This window comes from Giraffa tippelskirchi, chromosome X (genome assembly GCF_054371585.1).
Source record: "Giraffa tippelskirchi isolate mGirTip1 chromosome X, T2T-mGirTip1v1.2.pri, whole genome shotgun sequence".
Taxonomy (NCBI): domain Eukaryota; kingdom Metazoa; phylum Chordata; class Mammalia; order Artiodactyla; family Giraffidae; genus Giraffa; species Giraffa tippelskirchi.
Genome location: NC_137289.1, coordinates 127,362,306 through 127,383,836, shown reverse-complemented (window position 1 = coordinate 127,383,836; position 21,531 = coordinate 127,362,306). Strand labels below are relative to the sequence as shown.

At 43.8% G+C, this 21,531-nt stretch overlaps 1 protein-coding gene across 2 annotated transcripts; it reads left to right on the top strand.

The window, feature by feature from the left end:
- The first annotated feature begins 1,699 nt into the window (after positions 1-1,699).
- Positions 1,700-5,748, top strand: LOC145535897 (melanoma-associated antigen B1-like). 2 transcript variants are annotated; one of them, XM_081564239.1, is made up of 2 exons: positions 1,700-1,791; positions 4,058-5,748. In XM_081564239.1, the coding sequence occupies exon 2, from the start codon at positions 4,119-4,121 to the stop codon at positions 5,250-5,252; it is 1,134 nt and encodes a 377-aa protein (XP_081420365.1). In that variant the 5' UTR covers positions 1,700-1,791; positions 4,058-4,118; the 3' UTR covers positions 5,253-5,748. The 2 variants fall into 2 exon arrangements, with proteins under 2 accessions (XP_081420365.1, XP_081420366.1); XM_081564240.1 differs by lacking the exon at positions 1,700-1,791 and adding an exon at positions 2,285-2,516.
- Positions 5,749-21,531: the final 15,783 nt, after the last annotated feature.

Genomic DNA, 21,531 nt, shown 5'->3' with positions numbered 1-21,531 from the left:
AGTCCTTGGACTAATGGAGGAAGCCTCTATCAGCTGAGGAAGGGTACCCAGTTCCTAACAGGAGTCAACTGATGATACTGACCGACAACAAAGGATCCCTCCCAGAAAGAAGGGGGCTACAGAGGGCACTGTCCCTGTTGTCAGGCCTGAGACTGTGCCACTTAGGCCTGGTGACATGGTGGGTCCTACGCACTTCCTCCCAGAGCATCACATGGAGGTAACGAACCTCATCCTGATCAAAGGGAGCAGCCACAGCTCAGCAGAAGGATGTTTTCCAGGTTGTGCCAGAAGTCAAGGTAAGGACCCTGAAGACTTGAAAACCCACCCGCCTCAAAACAGTGGAGTCAGAACCATTCCTTCCACTACTGTTAGCCTCAGAAGACCATGGCCTGTGGTGGCCCTATGAGGCAAACTCCTCTTCTTCCTCAGGGATCAGGGAATTAGTGGCCTGGGTGGAGAAGTTTTAAGGCAAGTCAGGGAATGTTTCCAGTTGGTGAATATTTCCAGGTTATTTCCAAGACTGGGTGAGGACAGTAAAGAACATGGGAACACACATCCCAGGATGGCCACACAGTATCTTCCCTACTCTCAGCCTAGAAGGCCTCAGCAGATTTACCAGGCCAAGGGGCCCTTCAGTTCTGACCGAGGAGTAGCAAGAAAGTTAGGATTTTGGTCTGATGGTGGTGTTCCCATGTGAACAGAGGGGGGATTCTAGGGCTTGGCTGAGAGTCAAATTTGGGACCCTGAGAGGAACTGTCTGTCATCCTCAAGGAGCTTGCCACAGCTTTCATTCTTGTGAGACTATGGGCAGGGGTGGCTAGATAAGGCCACCCTTATTTCCTCCTCCAGGCTCACTGGGAGGTATGGGTCTTACTATGAGGAGATAGGCCTCAGGTCAAGAAGGAAGGGATTCCCCAGGCCCCACCAGAAGTCAAATTGTGGAGCCTGAGTGATGACGGAGGGGTCTACTCATCCCTGAATAGAGGGGACAAAAGAGAGTCATGCCTTACCCTTTGATGTCAGTTCTAGAAAGCTCAGGCGAAGACTGTCAGGCACGGCTCTCCCTCACTTCTTTATACCAGGCCTTCTTGTTGTTGTTGAATTGCTAAGTCATGTCTGACTCTTTTGTGACTCCGTGGACTGTAGCCCACCAGGCTCCTTTGTCTATGGGATATTCCAAGGAAGAATTCTCGGGTGGGTTGCCATTTCCTCCTCCAGGGGATCTTGATGACCCAGAGACTGAGTCTGCGTCTCCTGTAGCTCCTGTACCACAGGCAGATACTTTACTGCTGAGCCATCAGGGAAGCCCTATATCAGGGAGGGCTGAGTCTCCTCTAGCCAGATCAGAACCCAGATCTACAGATGGGGGTGTCTTGATCATAACCGGACTTAAGGTGAGAACCATCAGTACTAGTGAGAGGATCTCTCCCCCAACAAGGGAGGCTCACTGACTGGCGACCCACCTGACAAGCAGAGATGCTCAGAGCAGAGCTGGACTCCCGCCACTAGGGACTTGGGAAGGCGAGGGCTTTGCTTGGGAGCTGGAAGACTCGGGTTCATAGAAGGAGGTATCCTGGGCTCTGATACGCTGCACAAGGAGGACCCAGGGACGGATGAATATTGAGCTACTGGGTTCCCGTAGCACGCCGCCCCTGCTGTCATCCCTGGGAGACCTCACGTAGGACCTTACGCAGCTCCCGTCCACTTCCGCTTTGAAAGCGAGCAGAGCGACTGGTAGCCGTGGCGTCCGTTCGGTGGTGATTCAGGGTCCAGGACTCGTCCAGAGCGAAGGTGAGGACCTGAATGTAGTTGAAGGGACTTTCCCAACCCTTCCAGTAATAAGTGACCCATCCACATCCCACCTCTGTGATATGGCTCTTGTGAGTCCCTCAGAGCTATCGGCTGAATGCGGTCTAGAGTACCTCAGGGTGAAGGCGTTGGTCTGTGGGTATAGGCCTGGATTCTACCCCCAGAGGAGTTCTAGGTCTAGATAATGGCCCTGAGGGCTGATGAGCAGACTTCGACGCTACAAGGGGGCCACACTGAGTGGCTCCCCTATACTGGGCTCTAGGAGGCCCCGGGTAGAGCTGGCCAACTGTGGTGCCCCCTGGTGTCCTCTGGAGGTGGCATCGGGGAGGTGAGAGCCTTGTACTAATGGAATAAACCAAGTTCAACAAAGGGACCTAGTCCCCAACAATATTAATGGCTGTGACGCAGAGTGAGGATGGGGCCTCCTCCCATAAGAAATGGAGTCGCATAAAGCACCAGCCCTGTGTTCAGGCCTGGGAGAATCGGGAGTTTTGACGTGACACTTCCCGGGACATCTCAGGGAAGTGAGAGTCCAGGTCAGTGGGGGCAGCCTCAGGTTGGCAAGGGAGGGTTTCAGGTTTTCTGGTGGATGGAGAGAACCTTGGGGGCTGTGGATGTTCCACACCACGTCATTCGAACCACATCTCCCTGTCGTCATGGCTGAGAGACCTCAAGGATACATGTCGGTTCCCACTGCAGGCTAACGGGCAAGTAAGGGTCTTGGTCTGAATGGAGTGGTCAGCAGAGGGAGAAATGTTAGACCCTGTCATGAGTCAAATGTAGACCTTGGTTGCTTCGATGTCCTGGCTATTGTAAATAGTGCTGCAGTGAACATGAGTACAAGTGTCTTTTTCCGTTACTGTTTCCTCAGGGCATATGCCCAGTAGTGGGATTGTTGGCTCGTGTGGTAGTTTTATTCCTAGTTTTTTTTATGCAGAGTGAATTAAGTCATAAAGAGGAAAGTGAATATCGTATATTAATGCATACATGTGAAATCCAGAAAGATGGTACTGATGAACGTATTTGCAGGGCAGCAGTGGAGACGCAGACAAAGAGAACAGACTCGTGGACACAGTGGGGGAAGGAGAGGGAGAGACAGATTGAAAGAGTTACATTGGAAACATTCACATTACCATGTGTAGAATAGATAGCCAGTGGGAATTACTCACATGACCCCGAGAGCACAAACCCAGTGCTCTGTGACAACTTAAGAGGGGTGTGACGTAGGAGGGAGTTGCACGATGGAGGAGACATAAGATACAACTATGGCGGATTCATATTGATGTGTGGCAGAAACTGGTAGAATATTATAAATTAATATTGTAATATATAAAAAATAAATTTATTGTTAGGAAGACATACAGAAGAAAACAGATGCAAAAATATATCTTAGACCTTGAATTGGGATCTCGTGAGGGTCCACAGGGACATGAACCTGCCTGCAACAGATTTTATTCTCAGGAGACCATGTTTGGTAAGATAAGGTCATCTTCACTTCCTACTTTTGGGACACCGGGTGGTTGGCTTTTCCTATCAAGCAGTGATCACTTCAGGAGAAAGTTGAGCTTCTCTACCAGGAGCTCAATTGAGGAACCTGAGTGAGGACTCAGTGCATCCACCCCAACCCTCGGATTTCAGCCCAGGAAACCTCAGGGAAGGACTGTGAGGTTGAGCATCTTCTATACTGTTTAATACAAAGTCTACGGGAGGGGGAATATCTAGGCTGAAGGTTCAGACACCAGTCAGCAAATGGAGAATGGGGCCCAACGTTTTAAGGAGCCAAGGTAAGGACCTTGAATGATGATCCCAGTGAACTGAGGATAGAAAAGACCCTAATGAGCTCTCAGCACATGTGATCTGTCTCTTGGCAGGGAAGTAGACTGAGGCATCATCCCTTCACTTGCTTCTGGATCATGGGGAGGTCTAAAGTGTCTGCATCCGAGTAGCAGAGGGAAGGGTGCCCAGGCTTCGCCAGGACTTGATGTGATAATACTGAAGTAAAACTTAGAAAACCCCACTGCTTGCACCTGAGTAAATCCAAAGCAGGGCTGAGAGGACGCAGAGGAAAAGTAAGGCCTCTGCTCTTTCTCTGTGGGATTCTGTGGGGACAGGCTGAGCAGGAAAAGGGAACCTTTTGGGTTTCTTGGGCAGTGTCCTCAAGGACACCTGCAGAGGCGGCCTTTGATGAAGCCAAGGTGGAATCTCCCTGTTGTAAGGTGCTCATGTCACCTCATTCTCCTTCCTCCAGGTGCACCAATCCCCTGTCTATTGACCCAGACTCCTGCCTGCGGTCCCTGACCACAGCCGTCATGCCCCGTGGGCGGAAGAGTAAGGCTCGTGCTCGTGAGAAACGTCGCCAGGCCCGGGCTGAGACCCAGGATCTTCATGATCAGACCACCACATCTGGGGGAGAAGAGACCACCTCCTCCTCCCCTCCTGATTCAGAGAGCGCTCCCTCAAGCTCTCCTGCTGCTGGCACAGCCAAGGCGCGTCAGGGAGCCCAAGGCACCACCAGTGCTGCTGCAGGTGCTATACGCAAAAGATCTGGCGTAGGTGCCAAAGCTCGCAAAAGATCTGGCGTAGGTGCCGAGGGCCAAGTTCAGGAAGGTGAAAATTCTGGCCAGGCCTCAGCTGCTGCTGAAAGCTCTCACACAGATCTTCTGACCAGGAAGGCAGAGATGTTGGTGGAGTACATGCTGTATAAGTATAGGGTGAGGGAGCTCATTAAGAGATCCGAAATGCTGAGGGTAATCCATAGAAGGTACAGGGAGCGATTCCCTGAGATCCTCAGCAGGGCCTCTGAGCGCATGGAGCTGGTGTTTGGCCTGGTGCTGAAGGAAGTCAGGCCCAACAGTCAGTCCTATACCCTGGTGAGCAACCTAGATCTCAGCGACAGTGAGTCTATGAGAGGTGTCTGGGGGATGCCGAATAATGGTCTTCTGATGCCTCTGCTGGCTATCATCTACCTGAATGATAACCACGCCCCTGAGGAGAAGATCTGGAAGTTCCTGAATATGCTGGGCATCTATGATGGAAGAAGTCACTGCATCTTTGGAGAGCCCCGGAAGCTCATCACAGAAGATCTGGTGCGGGAAGAGTACCTGGAGTACCGCCAGGTGCCCGGCAGTGATCCTCCTCGCTGTGAGTTCCTGTGGGGTCCTAAAGCATTCACAGAAAGCAGCAAGACGAAAGTCCTGGAGTTTTTGGCCAAGGTCATGAATTCGGTCCATACTGCCTTCCCACTGCATTATGAAGAGGCTTGCAGAGAGGAGGTAGAGAGTTCCGGAGCCAGAGCTGAAGCCAGGGCTGGCCCTTCTGCTTCAACCAGGCCTGGCACTACTGCCGTGGCCAGTGCTGGCCCTTCTGCTTCATCTAGGCCTGGCACTACTGCCTCGGCCACTGCGCACCCCGGGGCTGCATCCGGCAGCTCATCTCGCCCCTAGGGTGGTCTGAATCCTGTTCTTCACTTTGTGGCCGAAGAAGCCTGTCAACCTGTGTTCCTGATATGCATCAATAACTTGTTGACTTTATTTCCCCCACTTTTCAGTTCTTAAAATTTTTCAACAAAGTTTATTTAGATTGATGATATAAGTATATGAATAACATGGGTCACGCACAGTTTGCTGTTTGTTAAATTTAGCAGTAAGAATTTTGTTTTCTGAAATAAATATTGGAAATCCTCACGTCACTTTTGTGATCCAGGATGAGAAGAACATCACTTTAGGATAAGAACCTCCTTAGAAATGTGAAAGGCACCACACTAATAGAGGCTCAGAACATCGATACATCGGTAGGGAGATAGCTGAAATTTCTTCAGTTTTTGGCTTGCTTTACTCTCTGTTTAGTCTCCCTTTTTGTACATGTAAAAAATACATGCTTTCTTCTGCTAATGGTTTATGGTTTTCAAGAATGTTTGAGAATATAAATTATAGCAAATGATTTATTTGTGGCTCTTCTTTTACACAAACATTGAGAATCTGCTCTTCAAAAGTCTTCATGCTTGTACTGGTGATGTTTAGTCAAAACAAGTCCTAGCCTCCGTCCATTATAGTTTCTCAGAGATGCTGTCATTCTATGGAAGAGGCTGAGATACTCTCTACTTCAAGAAGAACAAGAAAGAAGCAGGATAAAGAGGGGTTGGAGACAACATATTACTTTGGTTTCATTGCTAAGTGGAATTTTGGCTGATTTGGGAGGTTGGGTCTTTTTTTTTTCAACTTGGAACACTGCATAATTTCTAACATCTGATAGATCAAAAATAATCTAGCTGATGTAACATCTGAGGTGAAGATAATCATAGTAATAACTGACATTGCTCCTAATGTCTGAATAGAGACAGGCGCCATGACAGAAGCTTTCCATAACTACTTATATTCCACCAATCTGACAAGAAAGGGCTTATCACGCTTACTTCACAGTGGAGAGCCCAAGGCTCACAGAGTTTGGTTTTGTGCCGCAATACATACGGCTGGTAAATGACAGATGGGAATAGACTCCTGCTCTAAACTACTTTAGCACTCATACTGTTGTTCTCCCCCCAACCTGAGACATACCCTTGTCTTTTTTTTTAACAAGTACTTTGAACATTTGACATTTCCTTTTCCTTATTTACTTTTTATTTATTTGGCTGTGCTGGATTTATCTGTGGCACGTGTGGTCTAGTTCCCTGACCAGGGATAGAACCTGGGCCCCCTGCATAGGGAGCCTGGAATCCTAGCCACTGGACCACCAGGAAAGTCCCCACCCTTTATCTTTTATTTCTGTGCTTTTCTCCGTACTCCAAAGTTTGTCCTAGGTGATAGAAAAGAATGCCCTGTGCTCAAGTTACTGGATCAAAATGTGTAGCCAGAGCAGTAAGAATACCAAATATACTTAAAGATATGTATCCCTTGTTCATTCCTCATAGACAAGTGAAAGAAACAATATTCAGGGACAGTGTAAGCATGTACATTGGCCCTGGTAGATAACCTCTGAATACTAAGGAGTTTCCATATCATCCTTACAGTCTCTTCTCTTTAGAAAGTAAACCTATCAGAACGGGAATGACATGAGAATCTTCACCTGGCTGTGATACATTGATCTACCTTTTTCTCCCTAAAGGACTACCACCTGTCCAGGGACTCCTGCTGCCTTGGACTAGAGCTTCTCCATCTCCCATCACTCCTGGTTCAGGGACCCATTCTCTGTAGCACTGCAGAGCAAACATAGCTCAAGGGTTTGTAGAGACATGGAATTTCCCCAAAGGCCGTTAATCCAAGACACAGAAAGCAAGATGAGGGCCTCATGCAGGAGGACTGAGGAGAGGAAGACCCAAGATCTGACCTTGTGCCCTTAATTCCCTTTTTATTCTTGTTACTGAGAAATGTATGAAGGATTAAGAAGAGGGACTCTCGGGTCGAACTATCATATTGTAATACACAGCCAGACCAATAATAATATTAATGCCAAAATAAATGTGACATATGAAGAGAGGAAAAAAGAGATAGTATTTGCTGACAATAGGATCATCTATCCATACGTATGAGGTTTCAAACATCTTAAAAGATATGACAATTTTAAGTTTCAGATCAGCTTATAAGATCAGTAAGGGACTCAAAAAAATCATCTCACAGCCATTTCTTTGCATAAAGTAATATCTATTAGATGTAAAATATAAAGTTTATTTATTAGAACAGAAGTTGCCTGAGAAGTCTGGCTGAAGGAGAGAAGGGACAGGTTACCGCGTTTTGTTTCTCTCACAGGTCTCTACCTGGGCCCCTTACTTATGCCATGGGTTTCCCATCTCCTCTCACCCCTAGGACAGGGACTCCTTCTCTGCAAGGTGTGCAGTAGGGAAAGTACTCAGGGCCTTTCAGGCATGTGGCATTTCCCAAGAAGTCTTTAATCAAAGGGAGAAGGGCCTTTAGGAAGACACCCATGCAACTCCATGGACGGAGGAATGCAACACCCCAGAATAGTAGGTGTAAGAAGGCTCCAGGCAGAGCTCCCAAGCTGAACATTTTGCTCACAGTACAGATGTCAGGGACTTGAAACCTTTGGTCTAAGGAGGGTAATCTCAGGTCCGAGTAGAAATTGTCAGATATATATGGGCAGCCTCTTAAAAAGAAGTGAAAGAAATAGCCACCCAGAACCACTGGGGTTCTGTAGCATCCACTTCCTGCTGTCAGCCGTCGGAAGTCCTGAATTCCATCATAGGATGAGGTAGAGAGAGGCCTTGAGAGCTGAGAAAGAGAGAGTGATACTGCCATGGGCAGCGCACGTTCCAGAACCAAGTCTTCCAGCTCCTCCTACATAGTGACATCCAGGGCAGATCCTTCATCTTATGGTTGAAAAGAGAAGTAAGTATTCCAGGTAATTGAGTGCCAAGGTGGATCCAAAGGGAACACATTTTATGTCTTTTTGTGTTCTTGCTTGACCTCAGTAACTGGGAGATGTATCTTTTCCTGTTTAGGGCTTTCTTTTTGGCACTATTGAAATACTCTTCTTAAAATTGAAGGTTAATTTGACTTCCGTAGTTGTGTTTATGAACAAAGTATATCCCTTTATTGCTGTTTTTCAGTTAAGTACAAAGGTTTTTATATTTTGTATAATGAGTCAAAAATCCTTAAATCTCCTTTTGTGGTTCGGAACAAGATGACATATCAAGAGAATTGGGAGTTTCTTGCCAATGATAATGGACAGTGAGTGAAATTGTTCATATCAGGAAATGAGAAAAAGGGTCTTGCCTGTGTGGCATCTGCAATAGAGTGGAACAGGAATTCCAAGACCCTGTTTCCCCTCAGCAACCCAGATTTTAAAATTATATAAGTAGCAAAAGAACCTTTATAGAAGGTCCAGAATCCAATGAAGAATTTGCAGTACCACAGGTAAGCATAAAACTTAGACCAGCTGCACTTAAAATGGGTAAGAACAACACACACACACATACACACACACACACACACACACACACACGATTATGGATCATGAATAGCACTATTCATCTCTGATGAACAGTTTCTATACTAAACTGTTATCTCAAAAAATGTGATCACCAATGGTTCACAGCTATTTCTTACTCTGTTTAGTACGATACCGTAAACCTTGAGTAACACAATAGGACTCATATGAAGTGCCGCTAGTGGTGCTGGAAGTGCTCTCAAGAAGCAGAGAGAAGTCATGACATTATACAAAAAAGTTGAATTGCTTGTTGTATACCGGTTTGGATCTGCAGTCGTGGTTGCCGCCGTTTCAAGATGAATGAATCCAGCATAAGGACTACTGTAAGGAAAAGAAATGGAAATTTATGAAGCCTTCACTGCAGCTACACCAGCAGGTGTGAAAATGTTGTGCTTTTTGTGAAATACATTTTTATCTTGTATTGAAAATATAACTTGTATGTGGGTGCAGGGTTGCTAAAAGCAAGGCATATCTATAGACTCTAATATGATGGAAGAAAAAGCAAAGCCATTATGACAACCTAAAGCAAAAGTGGGTGAAGGATCTAATGCCGGAAAATCTAATGCCAGCAAAGGGTGATCTGATAATTTCAGAAAGAAGTTTGACTTAAAAATATCAAAATAATAGAAGCAGCTTTTGCAAAATCAAGAGGTAACAGGTGGTTTCCCATATGTCATTAAGAAATCACTGGATATTGATTTTGTATCCTGCAACTTTACCAATTCATTGATGAGCTCTAGTAGTTTTCATGTAGCAACTTTAGGCCTTTCTATGTCTAGTATCATGTCATCTGCAAGCAGTGCCTGTTTTACTTCTTTTCCAACTTGGATTCCTTTTATTTCTTCTGTTCTCTGATTGCCACGGCTAGGACTTCTGAAATCATGTTGAGTAAAAGTGGAGAAAATGGACATCTTTGAAATTTTCATATTAAGTGAAGTCACACAAAGACAAATATCACATCACTCAAATGTGGAAATATGATTTTAAAAAATGATAGAAATAAACTTATTTACAAAATAGAAAAAGAGTGAACAGATATCAAAAATGAACCTATGGCTACCAAGGAGGAAACGTGGCAGGGAGGGTTAAATCAGGAGCTTGGGATGAACATATACACAGTACGGTATTTACGCTAGATAGCCAACAAGGATCTATTGTATAGAACCGGGAAGTCAATGTTCGGTGATACCTTATATGAGGAAAGAGGCTCTAAAAGGGTGCATATATGTCACTTTGCAGTACACCTGAAACGAACACAACATTGTAAATCTAATATACTCCAATAAAATTTAAAACAGAAAATCCCTGAGGAGAAAGGAGATCTGTCTGGACAGGTTTTAAGGCAGATGAAAGGGCCCTGTTCTGGACGAAATGCCACAAAGTACATTCATGGGTAAGGAAGGGAAATGAGCTCCAGGATTTGAGACAGAAAGAGATAGGCTAATTCTATGATTCTGTGTAAATGTCGTCAGGTTTTTGTGCAGATGATCAGGACTCCCCTAACCTGTAGAGCTGCAAACTCTGAGCTTTAAGGGGAAATGATAACCATCATCTGTCAGTGTTTCAGTTGTACAGCAAGAAGGCTAGAGAGCAGGAACCCTTTGGGGGGATTGGTTTTATCAGTGCTTTGTCCCTGGATGCAGAAAGTACCTTGCCAGTAAGGGACTGCCTTTTAAAATTCTTTTGATACTGGACAGTGCCTTGGCCACCCAGAACCCTGTGAGTCCAACACTGAAGGTGTCAAAGTGTCTCCTTTCCCCTAAACACAACATCTCTAAGTAAGCCTCTAGGTCAGAGGGTCAAAGGAAACTTTAAGGGTCATTACACATGGTACTCTATGGAAATGATTGCCCATGCTATGGAAGAGAACCCTGATAGAACATCATGAAGTCTGGAAGGATTACATGACTGAAGACGCGATTGTTGTTACCAAAAAAACCCCCATGAAAGTCCCAAACAATAAATTCCCGCTTAAGAAACCTGTCCAGGTGTTGTACATGCCTTCACAGGATTTGTGACAGAGCCAGTTAAGGAAATCATGAAAGAGACCGTGGATATAGCATGAAAAGGTGGGAGGGGTGAAGAGTCCCAAAATATGGATCTTGGAAATATCCAAGAGCTAGCAGACCCTACAGCAGAGGAATTAACAGAATACGACCTGATGGAGATGAGTGGTTCTGAACCAGAGCTGGATGATGAGGAGGAAGACATAGAAGAAGCAGTGCCAGAAAACAAATTGACATTAGACAATCTGGCAGAAGCGTTCTGAGTACTCAAGACTGCTTTTGACTTCTCGTACGGCATGGACCCTTCTATGATCCGGGCACTGGAACAAAAGCAAATGGTGGAAGGAGGACTGATAACACACAGAAACGTGTTTAGAGAAATGAAAAAGCAATATCTTTGGAGAGAAATTACAATGTATTTCCGTAAAGGTACACTGAGTGTGCCTGCTTCTCCCGCCTGCCTTTCCATCTCCTCCACTGTTCCATCGCTGCCACTCATCAAGGTCAACCCCTCCTCCTCCTCAGCCTACTCAGCACAAAGGAGATGGGAATGAAGACCTTCATAGTGATCCACGTCCACTCAATGAATAGTAAATAATCATTGTCCCATACAGGTAATAATCTTACCTGTTGAGTATGTGTGTGAGTGTCTTTGTGCTAAGCGCTAATAACTGTAGGCAAGGACTGTATGAGATGCTTCTGTGTCATCATCACCACCAGCTAAGCAATCGTCCTGTAGAACATAGCATGCAAGACTTGTATTGAAGTGGATAGCCTACCATTACATAGGCAGAAGGTGAGTGACATTTAATATAAAATTAATAATGTTTACATTCTCTGTTTTATAATTTTGCTTTCAAAGAATTGTATTACTATACACTGTCCCATCTCTCTCTTGTGAATGGATAAAGTGCACATCAGCCTGTCATCGCAGGTAAGTGTTTTCTCTTAAAGTAGCAATGTTTTCAGTACTCTATTATAAATATGACTGAAATAGTGTAGGATATAAAAACGTTTAGTGATCCACTCATTACTATATATGCTCAGTGACCATGAAGCAATCCTATCAATTATACTAGGCTACTGTAAAGCAATCATATTGCTGCTTCTGCATTATCAACGCTTGAATCATTATACCTGTAACTAAATATGAAATGCTTTTCACATTATTTGTTCCTTTCTGATATTTAGTGTTTCGTATCTATAGTCTTTTGTGTCAAATAAGGCACTATAATGTATGTACTGACAGACAATTCTTGCAAATGCATGCTGTAAAATTACAATATTGATAAATACAGTACTGCGAATATATTTTCTCTTAAAATTTTCTTCATAACATTTTGCTTTCTCTAGCTTACATTATTGTAAGGATACAGTAGCTAATACTTAGAGCTACGTCAACTAGAAAGAAAGGAGTACATCAAGGTTGTATACTGTCACCCTGCTTATTTAACTTATATGCAGAGTACATCTTGCAAAATGCTGGGGTGCATGAAGCACAAGCTGGAATCAAGATCACAGGGAGCAATATCAATAACCTCAGATTCACAGATGATAGCATCCTTCTGGCAGAAAGCGAAGAAGAACTAAAGAGCCTCTTGATGAAAGTGAAAGAGGAGAGAAAAAGTTGGCTTAAAGCTCAACATTCAAAAAACGAAGATCATGGCATCCAGTCCCATCACTTTATGGCAAATAGATGGAAAAACAATGGAAACGGCGAGAGACTTTATCTTGGGGGGCTCCAAAATCACTGCAGATGGAGACTGCAGTCATGAAACTAAAAGACGCTTGCCCATTGGAAGAAAAGCTATGACCAACTATACAGCATATTAAAAGGCAGAGACATTACTTTACTGACAAAGGTCTGTGGAGTCAAAGTTACGGTTTTGCCGGAAGTCACGTATGGATATGAGTGTTGGACCATAAAGAAAGCTGAGCACCGAAGAATTGGTGCTTTTGAACTGTGGTGTTGGAGAAGAATCTTGAGAGCCCCTTGGACTGCAAGGAGATCCAACCAGCCCATCCTCAAGGAAATCAGTCCTGAATATTCATTGGAAGGACCGAAGCTGAAGCTGAAGCTCCAATACTGTGGGCCACCTGATGCAAAGCACTGACTCACCGGAAAAGCCCCTGCTGCTGGGAAAGATTGAAGGCAGGAGGAGAAGGGGATGACAGAGGATGAGATGGTTGGATGGCATCACCGACTCAATGGACATGGGTTTGAGTAAACTCTGGGAGTTGGTGACGGACAGGGAGGCCTGGTGTTCTGCAGTCCTTGAGGTCTCAAACAGTCGGACACAACTGAGTGACTGAACTAAATACTTAGAGCATACAAAATATGCATTGACTGTTTATCAGTAAGGCTTCCAGTCAACAGTAAGTTAGTAGTAGTTAAGTTTGGGCAGAGTGAAAAGTATACAGGGATTTGTGACTCCATGGGGGTGGGGTTGGTGCCTCTAACCTCCACATGGTTCAAGGGTCAATTGTACATCCAAAGGAAGTGAAATCAGTATCTCGAAGAGACATCTTCACTCCTGTGTTCACTGCACCATTATTTACAATAGCCAAGATATGGTAGCAACCTAAATGTCTACCAACAGATAAATGGATAAAGAAAATGTGTCTGTGTCCCGCAGACAATGGGATATAATTTCCCCTTAAAAATGAAAGAAATCTTGTTATATGGGGCAACATGGAGAAACCACAGGGACATTATTCTAAACGAAATAAGCCAGTCACAGAAGGACAAATGCTGCATGGTTCCACTTATGTGAGGTAGCTAAAGTCTTTATACACATAGAAACACAGAGGGCCCAGGGCAGGGAGAAATGGGCAGTTGCTTTTCACTTGGTATAATGTTTCAGTGATTTCAGATCGACAAATTCCAGAGAACTGCTGTGTAACATTGTGCCTATATTTAACATTATTGTATTGTGTGCCTAAATATTTAAGAGAATAGATCTGATGTTAAGTGTTTTTACACAACAATAATTTGAAAAGTTGGTTGTCTTGCTCCCTCTCCAGGGCAGAGTAAGATGATTAAGTGCAAGCATTTAGAGAACTCTTGTATAATGTTAGTGGGAATGTCAATGGGTACAACCATGGTGGAAAACAGTATTGAGGGTCCTCAAAAAATTAAAAATTGAATTACCATATGATTCAGCAAGCCCACTTCTCGGTCCAAAGGAATTACAATTAGACTCTCCAAGAGAGATTTTCGTTCCCGTATTTGTTGCAGCATTATTCACAATAACCAAGACAGGGAAGCAGCCTAAACATCCTTTGATGTACCAATGGATAAATATATGATATATACATATCATGGAGTGTTGTGTGTGTGTGTGTCCTCAGTCACTCAGTTGTGCCTGATTCTTTGAGACCCCGTGGCTGCAGCTTACCAGGCCTCCCTGCCCTTCACTCTCTCCCAGAGTTTTCTCAAACTCACGTCCATTGAGTCAGTGATGCCTTCCAACCATCTCATCCTCTGCTGCCCCCTTCTCATCCTGCCCTCAGTCTTTCATTCCTAGCATCAGGGTCTTTTCCAATGAGTCGGCTCTTCGCATCAGGTGGCCAAAGTATTGGAGCTTCAGCTTCAGCATCAGTCCTTCCAATAAATAGTCAGGGTTGATTTCCTTTAGGATGGACTGGCTTGATCTCCTTGCTGTCCAAGGCACTCTCAAGAGTCTTCTCCAGGACCACAGTTCGAAAGCATCAGTTCTTCAACACTCCGTCTTCTTTCTGGTCCAACTATCACATCCATACACGGCTACTGGAAAAACCATAGCTGTGACTGTAGGGACCTTTGTCGGCAAACTGATGTCTCCGTTTTTTAATACACTGTCTAGGTTTGGCGTCTTAGGAAAACGCAGAGCCTTCAGTGAGAGGTCATTTCAAGTGAACTTGCCTGGTGGGCTAGAGAGACAGTGGGAGTGGTGAACACGGCCAGATCCTCAGATGGAGGGCCTCGGAGAGTCCACAGTCTCCTGGACTGGTGACATTTACCCTGGGTTGAGGGAGCAAGAGACCTCTCCTTAAGGAGGTACTCGATTATTTTATCTTGTGTGTAACTGGGCAAATTCTAGGCAAGTTCTAGGTTTTTTGTTGGTAGTTTACTTCGTGGAAATATTCATTATTTAGATGAAAGGGTAGCTGGGAGGGAAGATACTGGTCAGTGACAAAAATTCTAAGGACTTTGAGTTGTTTCCAACTGGGAAAGATTCTACCTCAAGCACATTCTATGTTACATCCTCTGGTTTGACTGTTACATGATTGTCCTTGCTAGGCAACATTTTAGTTCCCTGTGATTTTCTTTGTCTTGGAGTTTGGTTAATGTGCTGGAGTTCCGGGGGGCTAGTGAAACAGCATGTGAAACAATTGACCAGCTTAAACTGGTTTTACCTTCTCAAAGAGATTGTTGATTAATCACACCTGGAGTCATTTTACAAAGAAAGAACTGCATGTGTCCAAGTAGGAACACATGACCTCAGGAAGACCCCGGAGCCAAGATCTTCAGTCTGCAGAACTCAGAGAAGAGAAATGTTGCCCCAAGGGCCATTTACAAAGTGAGAAGTCCTTCAATAAGGAAAGCCTGGCTTCCAGTAACCTGAGTAGCTCAGATGGATTAATTGAAGACTAGCCAATTAGCTTCCAAGTTAGAAATTCCCATGACCCCTTAGATTTCCCCCAGGCTGCCGGATTGAAGAGAGATTTGAAACCTCGCCTCCTGCACTGGTCGGCCTTGCAGCAAAGCTCTTTGCTCAACAGCTCTTGCCATAAGTATGGGCTTCTGTGCACATCAGGCAGTGAGCCCATGTTCAGTGAGTTTGAGCAGCCCAGTTGAGATTTCGGACTTGTGACCATCTGCCTGAGGCACTGTAGCCTCTGGCAGAGTGTGGGTCCTCAGCACCCACCCTGAGTGGCCACCTCGATTGAGTTTCGTCTAGAGAGTCATCTCTTGGGTTCCTGCCTCCTCACCATGGCCCTCCGGGATCCTCAGGATCCTTTCACTTTTAAGAAAACAAACAGCTCCTGGAGCAGACATCTTTGGGGTGAGTAAACTCATTATAATGTCCCTGTAGCTAAATGTGCTAAATGCAGTTAAAACGTGTCTGTGGTCTAATAATCTCATCAGGACTGTGTGTTAGACAGGGTTGGATGGCATCCCCGACTCAGTGGACATGAATTTGAGCAAACCCCAGGAGATAGTGAAGGACAGGGAAGCCTGGCGTGCTGCAGTCCATGGGGTGGCACAGAGTCAGACATGAGAGAGCCACTGAAGAACGACAACACTGGGTTAGAGTCCCACCTGGGGGGTTTCTTCTGTATGGTTAAAATCCAAGGCTACAACCGTGGGTTAGAGACCCACCCTGAGAGGACAACGCAAGAGGTTAGAGCTGCTGAGGTACTCAAAGGATTGGGTTAGAGCTCTGAACACTGGGTTAGGGCCTCAGGCCTTTGGATTGGCTTGCCTATGTTGTCTATGTCTGACTGTTATGTGTTGGGATTGCCTAATAGGAGTTGGCTATTGGGTCACTGTGGCAAAACTTTATTAAACCTTATATTAGCGAGGGTCCTCTGAATCAGGAGATAACCTTGCTCTTGGACTGGAAACCTTGCTTTCTGGAGGTGACAGAGTTTTTCGCCCATGCCCTAGGTGATTGCCCAGAGGTATTGTTACAGATGTATATTCCTTTCAAAAAAAGAAAAGTTATTGGAGATCGTTGATTTACAGTCTTTTGTTAGTTTCAGGTATACAGCAAAGTGATTCAGTTGCACTTATATTCATTCTTTTCCCATGTAGGTTATTACAGGATATTGACTAGAGTTGCCTAGGCTATATAGGAGGTCCTGTTCGGTTATCTATGTTATATATTGGTGGTGTGCGTATGTTCATCTCAAGCTTCTAATGTTTCCTTCCCCCCAGATTTTCCCCTTTGGTAACCATACGTCTGTCCTCAAACTCTGTGAGTCTGTTTCTGTTTTGTAAATAGGTCCATTTGTGTCATTGAAAAAAATTAGATTGTACCTATGAGCAATATCCTATGGCATTTGTCTTTGTCTGACTTCACTCAGTATGACAATCTCTGGATCCATCCATGTTGATGAAAATGGCAATATTTCATTCTTTTTTATGGCTGAGTATTCTTCCATTGTATTTATGTATCACATCTTTTTCATCTGTTGATGGACCTTTAGGTTGTTTCCATGTCTTGGCTCTTGTGAACAGTGCTGCAGTGAACATGGGGGTGCTTGTACCTATTCAAATTATGGTTTTCGTTAGGTGCATGCCCAGATAGTCTATTTTTAAATATTTTATTGGAGTATGCTTGTTTTGCAGTGTTGTGTTAGTTTCAGGTGTATGGCAAAGTGATTCAGTTACACATATAAATATAGTCATTCATTTTCAGTTTCTTTTCTCAAATAGGTTATCACAAATATTGATTAGAGTTCCCTGTGCTATGCAGGAGGTCCTTATTGGTTATGTATTTTATATAAAATGGTGTGTGTAAAATCATCCCAAGCTCCTGTTTTATCCCTCCCTCACTACACTTCCCCTTTAGTAACTGTAAGATTGTTGTCAATATCTGTAACTCTTTCTGTTTTGTAAATAAGTCCATTTTATCCCTTTTTAAAATTAGATTCCACATATGAGGGATATATTTGTCTTTGTCTGACTTACTTCACTTAGTATGACAATCCCTAGGTCCATCCATGTTGCTGAAAATGGCATTCTTTCGTTCTTTTCTATGGCTGAGTAATATTCCTTGGTATTTCTGGACCACATATTTATCTATTCCTCTGTTGATGGACGTTTAGGTTGCTTTCATGTCTTGGGCATTATAAGTAATGCTGCAATCAACATTGTGGTGCTTGTACATTTTTCAAATTATGATTTTCTCTCAATAGAGTCCCAGGAAAGGGATTGCTAGATATTATGGTAAGATTAGTTTTCTGTTTTATTTTATTGGAGTATAATTGATTTACATTCACACCAGTCAGAATGATCATTATCAAAAAGTCTACAAAAATAAATGCTGGAGAGGGTGTGGAGTAAAGGGAACGCTCCTGCACTGTTGGTGGGAATGTAAATTGATACAGCCACTGTGGAAGATGGTATGAAGATTCCTTAAAAATCTAGGAATAAAACCACCATATGACCCAGCAATCCCACTCCTTGGCATATACCCTCAGGAAACCAAAATCGAAAAAGACACGTGTATCCCATTGTTCATTGCAGCACTATTTACAATAGCTAGAATATGGAAGCCACCTTGATGTCCATCGACAGATGAATGGATAAAGATGTAGTGGTACATATACACAATGGAATATTACTCAGCCATAAAAATGAATGCATTTGAGTCAGTTCTGATGAGGTGGATGTACCTAGAACCTATTATACAGAATGAAGTGAGTCAGAAAGAGAAAGATAAATATCATATTCTACTGCACATATACGCAATCTAGAAAAATGGCACTGAAGAATTTATTTACGGGACAGCAATGGAGAAACAGACATAGAGAATAGACTTATGGACATGGGTAGATGTGACGGGAGGGTGAGATGTATGGAAAGAGTAACATGGAAATTTATATTACCATATGTAAAATAGACAGCCAACAAGAATTTGCTGTATGGCTCAGGAAACTCAAACAGGGGCTCTGCATCAACCCAGAGGGGTGGACTGGGAAAGAGATGGGAGGAAGGTTCAAAAGGGAGGGGATATATGTACACCTATGGCAGACTTATGTTGAGGTTTGACAGAAAACAACAAAATTCTGTAAAGTATTTATCCTTCAATTAAAAAATAAATTTAAAAAATAGTACTTCTGTAACTTATCTCAGAGTGTTCTGCCTAGGTTTCCCTCTGAGAGTTTTATAGTGTCTGGCTTTACATTTTGATCTTTGATCCACCTTGAGTTTATTTTTGTGTATGGTGTTAGCGAATGTTCTAATTTTATTCTTTTCCATGTAGCTGACCAGTTTTCAGAGCGCCACTTATTGAAGAGACTTTTCTGTTTGGTTTGCTAGTATTTTATTCACTATTTTTGCATCTATGTTCTTCAGTGATATTGGCCTGCCATTTTCTTTTTGTGTGTGCGTTTCTCTGCCTGGTGTTGGTATCAGGGTGATGGTGGCCACACAGAATGACCTTTGGAGTGTTCCTTCCTCTGCAAATTTTTGGAAGAGTTTGAGATGGATAGGCATTAACTCTTCTCTAACTCTTTGATAGATTCACCTGTGAAACCATCTGGTCCTGGGCTTTATATTTGAAATTTTTAAATCACTGTATTAATTACAGGACTTGTCATTGGGCTGTTCACATTCTCTATTTCTTCCTTGTTGAATCTTGGACGGTTTTACCTCTAAGAATCTGTTCATTTCCTCCCGGTTGTGCATTCTATTTGCATATAGTTGTTTGTAGTAATCTCCTATGATCCTTTGAATTTCACACAAGTGTATTCTCGATGAAACCAACCCTGATTACCTTGTTGTGGTGCAAGCGTAAATGTACAATGAGAGAGTGTGAAGCAGGAAAATTCTCCCCCTGCAGAAGAACATACCATGAGCCCAGGTTAAAGGAATTTTATACAATTCGACACATTCTGGTGTTTCCTCACTAAAAAGTCTAGATCTCTTTTGTATCGGCCACAATAGCAGGGAATTACAATTGAATCGCTTGTGTGTGTGTGTGTGTGTGTGTGTGTGTGTGTGTGTGTGTGTGATGTTAAAAATCAAATGTTACCAGGAGAAATAACCATTGGTTGTGGTGCTAAAGGCCATGGGCTACATAGAGGCCTTGCGGTGAATGTATTCCCCCTGGAAATTACACAGACATCTAGATTCGCATGTCTGTAGTCTCTGCTGGAGGGGTAAAATGATTTGGTCATCTACCAGAAAGATTAAACCCCAGCATGCTCAGAAAGGAAGTGAGGAAATTGGTGTTTCAACGTGTGTGCTCCTGAGTTGCTCTCTGAAAGACAATCACTCTTTCACCCTCCTCCTCACTAGGTAAGATTTTCAAGGTGGAAAGGGAGACAGTGCCTGAAATTCCTTGGGCCTCTCTTCAGTAGACAAGCTCGACCTCAGCACATGGCGGAGTGGGAAATATTAGGAGCCCCTGACCAAATGGGCTCCAGTCATGGAACTGGACAAATTCCTTGGAAGTTGGGTAGCACGTGTGACTCTCAAGCTATGCTTTGAAAGCCACCTGTAACGGAAAACTTTTCAGGGTTCTTTAAGTGAACCCTCAATTCCAAATTGGTCACCTTTGAGACTGTCCATTCTTCTCGGTGGCTTCTCCAGGGAATTCATGCAGCCAAGTCTTCCCAGAAACCAAGCTAGGAGGTGGAATTGGGTCCTAAATTAAGGGGAGATGCCTCTAGTTTGCCCATTTTTCTTCCTAGAAAGTAACAAAGAGCTCTGAGCCAAGATAGATAAGTCCTGATGGCTTTCCAACAGCTCCCATGAATGCAAGGCTTTTCCCGGGGGAAGCCAACATTTCTGCCTCATCCAGAGACCTCAAGTTCCTGTTAAGAGTTCTGGTTGATGTTGGCTGCAATCCATGAAGGCTTGGAAGAGGCAGCAAGCATTGGTTAAAGAAAGTTGGTCCAGGCTGTCTGCTGGCCAAGATGTAAACTATTTTGAGCACTAAAGTGGAAGAAATCGGTCGGTCAACTGCAGAGCTCAGTTTGGGCTGATGAGTGGCCAGGAAGAGCCAATACAGCTGACCCAACAGTAACAAATTCCATCCAGGCACCAAAACTCCAAATTTAAAGCAATAGGCTGTAAAGAGACATGTGAAGGAAGCAAAGCCTCTGATAATCACCTTTCTTAAATACCAAGTAATCCAACCTTCTCAGTGCTTATACAACAGTCCAGTCCTGTTGGTACAAAACTCTCAGACCTGGGATTATCATTTTCTACAGAATTTGAGAATCATTAACCAAATTGAGGACGATTTCCCACTAGCTTGAAGAATGTACAAAGAGAAATGGGGGGATTGAAACATAAAACACTGAGCAGTTTAAACTGGTTTTGCCTTCTTACAACAGGTTGTTGATTAATCAAACCTTGAGTTATTTTTAGAGGCAGCACCATGCATGTGCAAAGAAGGAGCCTATGTTCCCAGATGACCCCAGAACCAAGAATGTTCAGTCTGTGGAACTCTCAGAGTAGAAATGTTTTCATTGGAGAACTGTATGAAGTCTTTCAATAAGGAAAATCTGGCTTCTACAAACATGAATAGCTTAGATGAACTAATTCAAGACTAGCCAATTAGCTTCCAAGATTGCAGTTCCCCTAAACCCTTTAATTTTACCCCAAACTCTGGATTGAGGAGACAGATTGAGAGCCCTGCCTCCTGTCTTCTTGCCACTCCACCTTGGAATGAAGTTTTTCCCTCAAATGCCCAGTCCATCGTATTGGCTCCCATGTCCATCAGGCAGTGAGCCCTTGCTAGGTGGCACTAGTAATGGATAGGCCTGGAATTAGACTCCTCTCTGAATTCCTCTAGATCCTACGCTGTTAGACCCCTCTTGTCCTAAAGCAGAACTTGTGTTCCTTGACACTCCAATGTATATTGGCATAAAAGTAAGGACTCTGGATATATTGCAATACACTTCTTGAGGCACAAATCCTTGAAGGCTACCTCAAGAAACGACAGCGATAAGGAGGAGAAACAGATGATAGTGACAATAAGATCGTCTCTCTATGCCGTGTCAGAGAACTTCCATCAATATAGCAGAAAACCATGTTGGACTGCTCCTTTCCTTT

What these genes read in the sequence shown, in the direction of transcription:
- LOC145535897 (XM_081564239.1), top strand. Translation starts at nt 4,119, where the DNA reads ATGCCCCGTGGGCGGAAGAGTAAGGCTCGTGCTCGTGAGAAACGTCGC.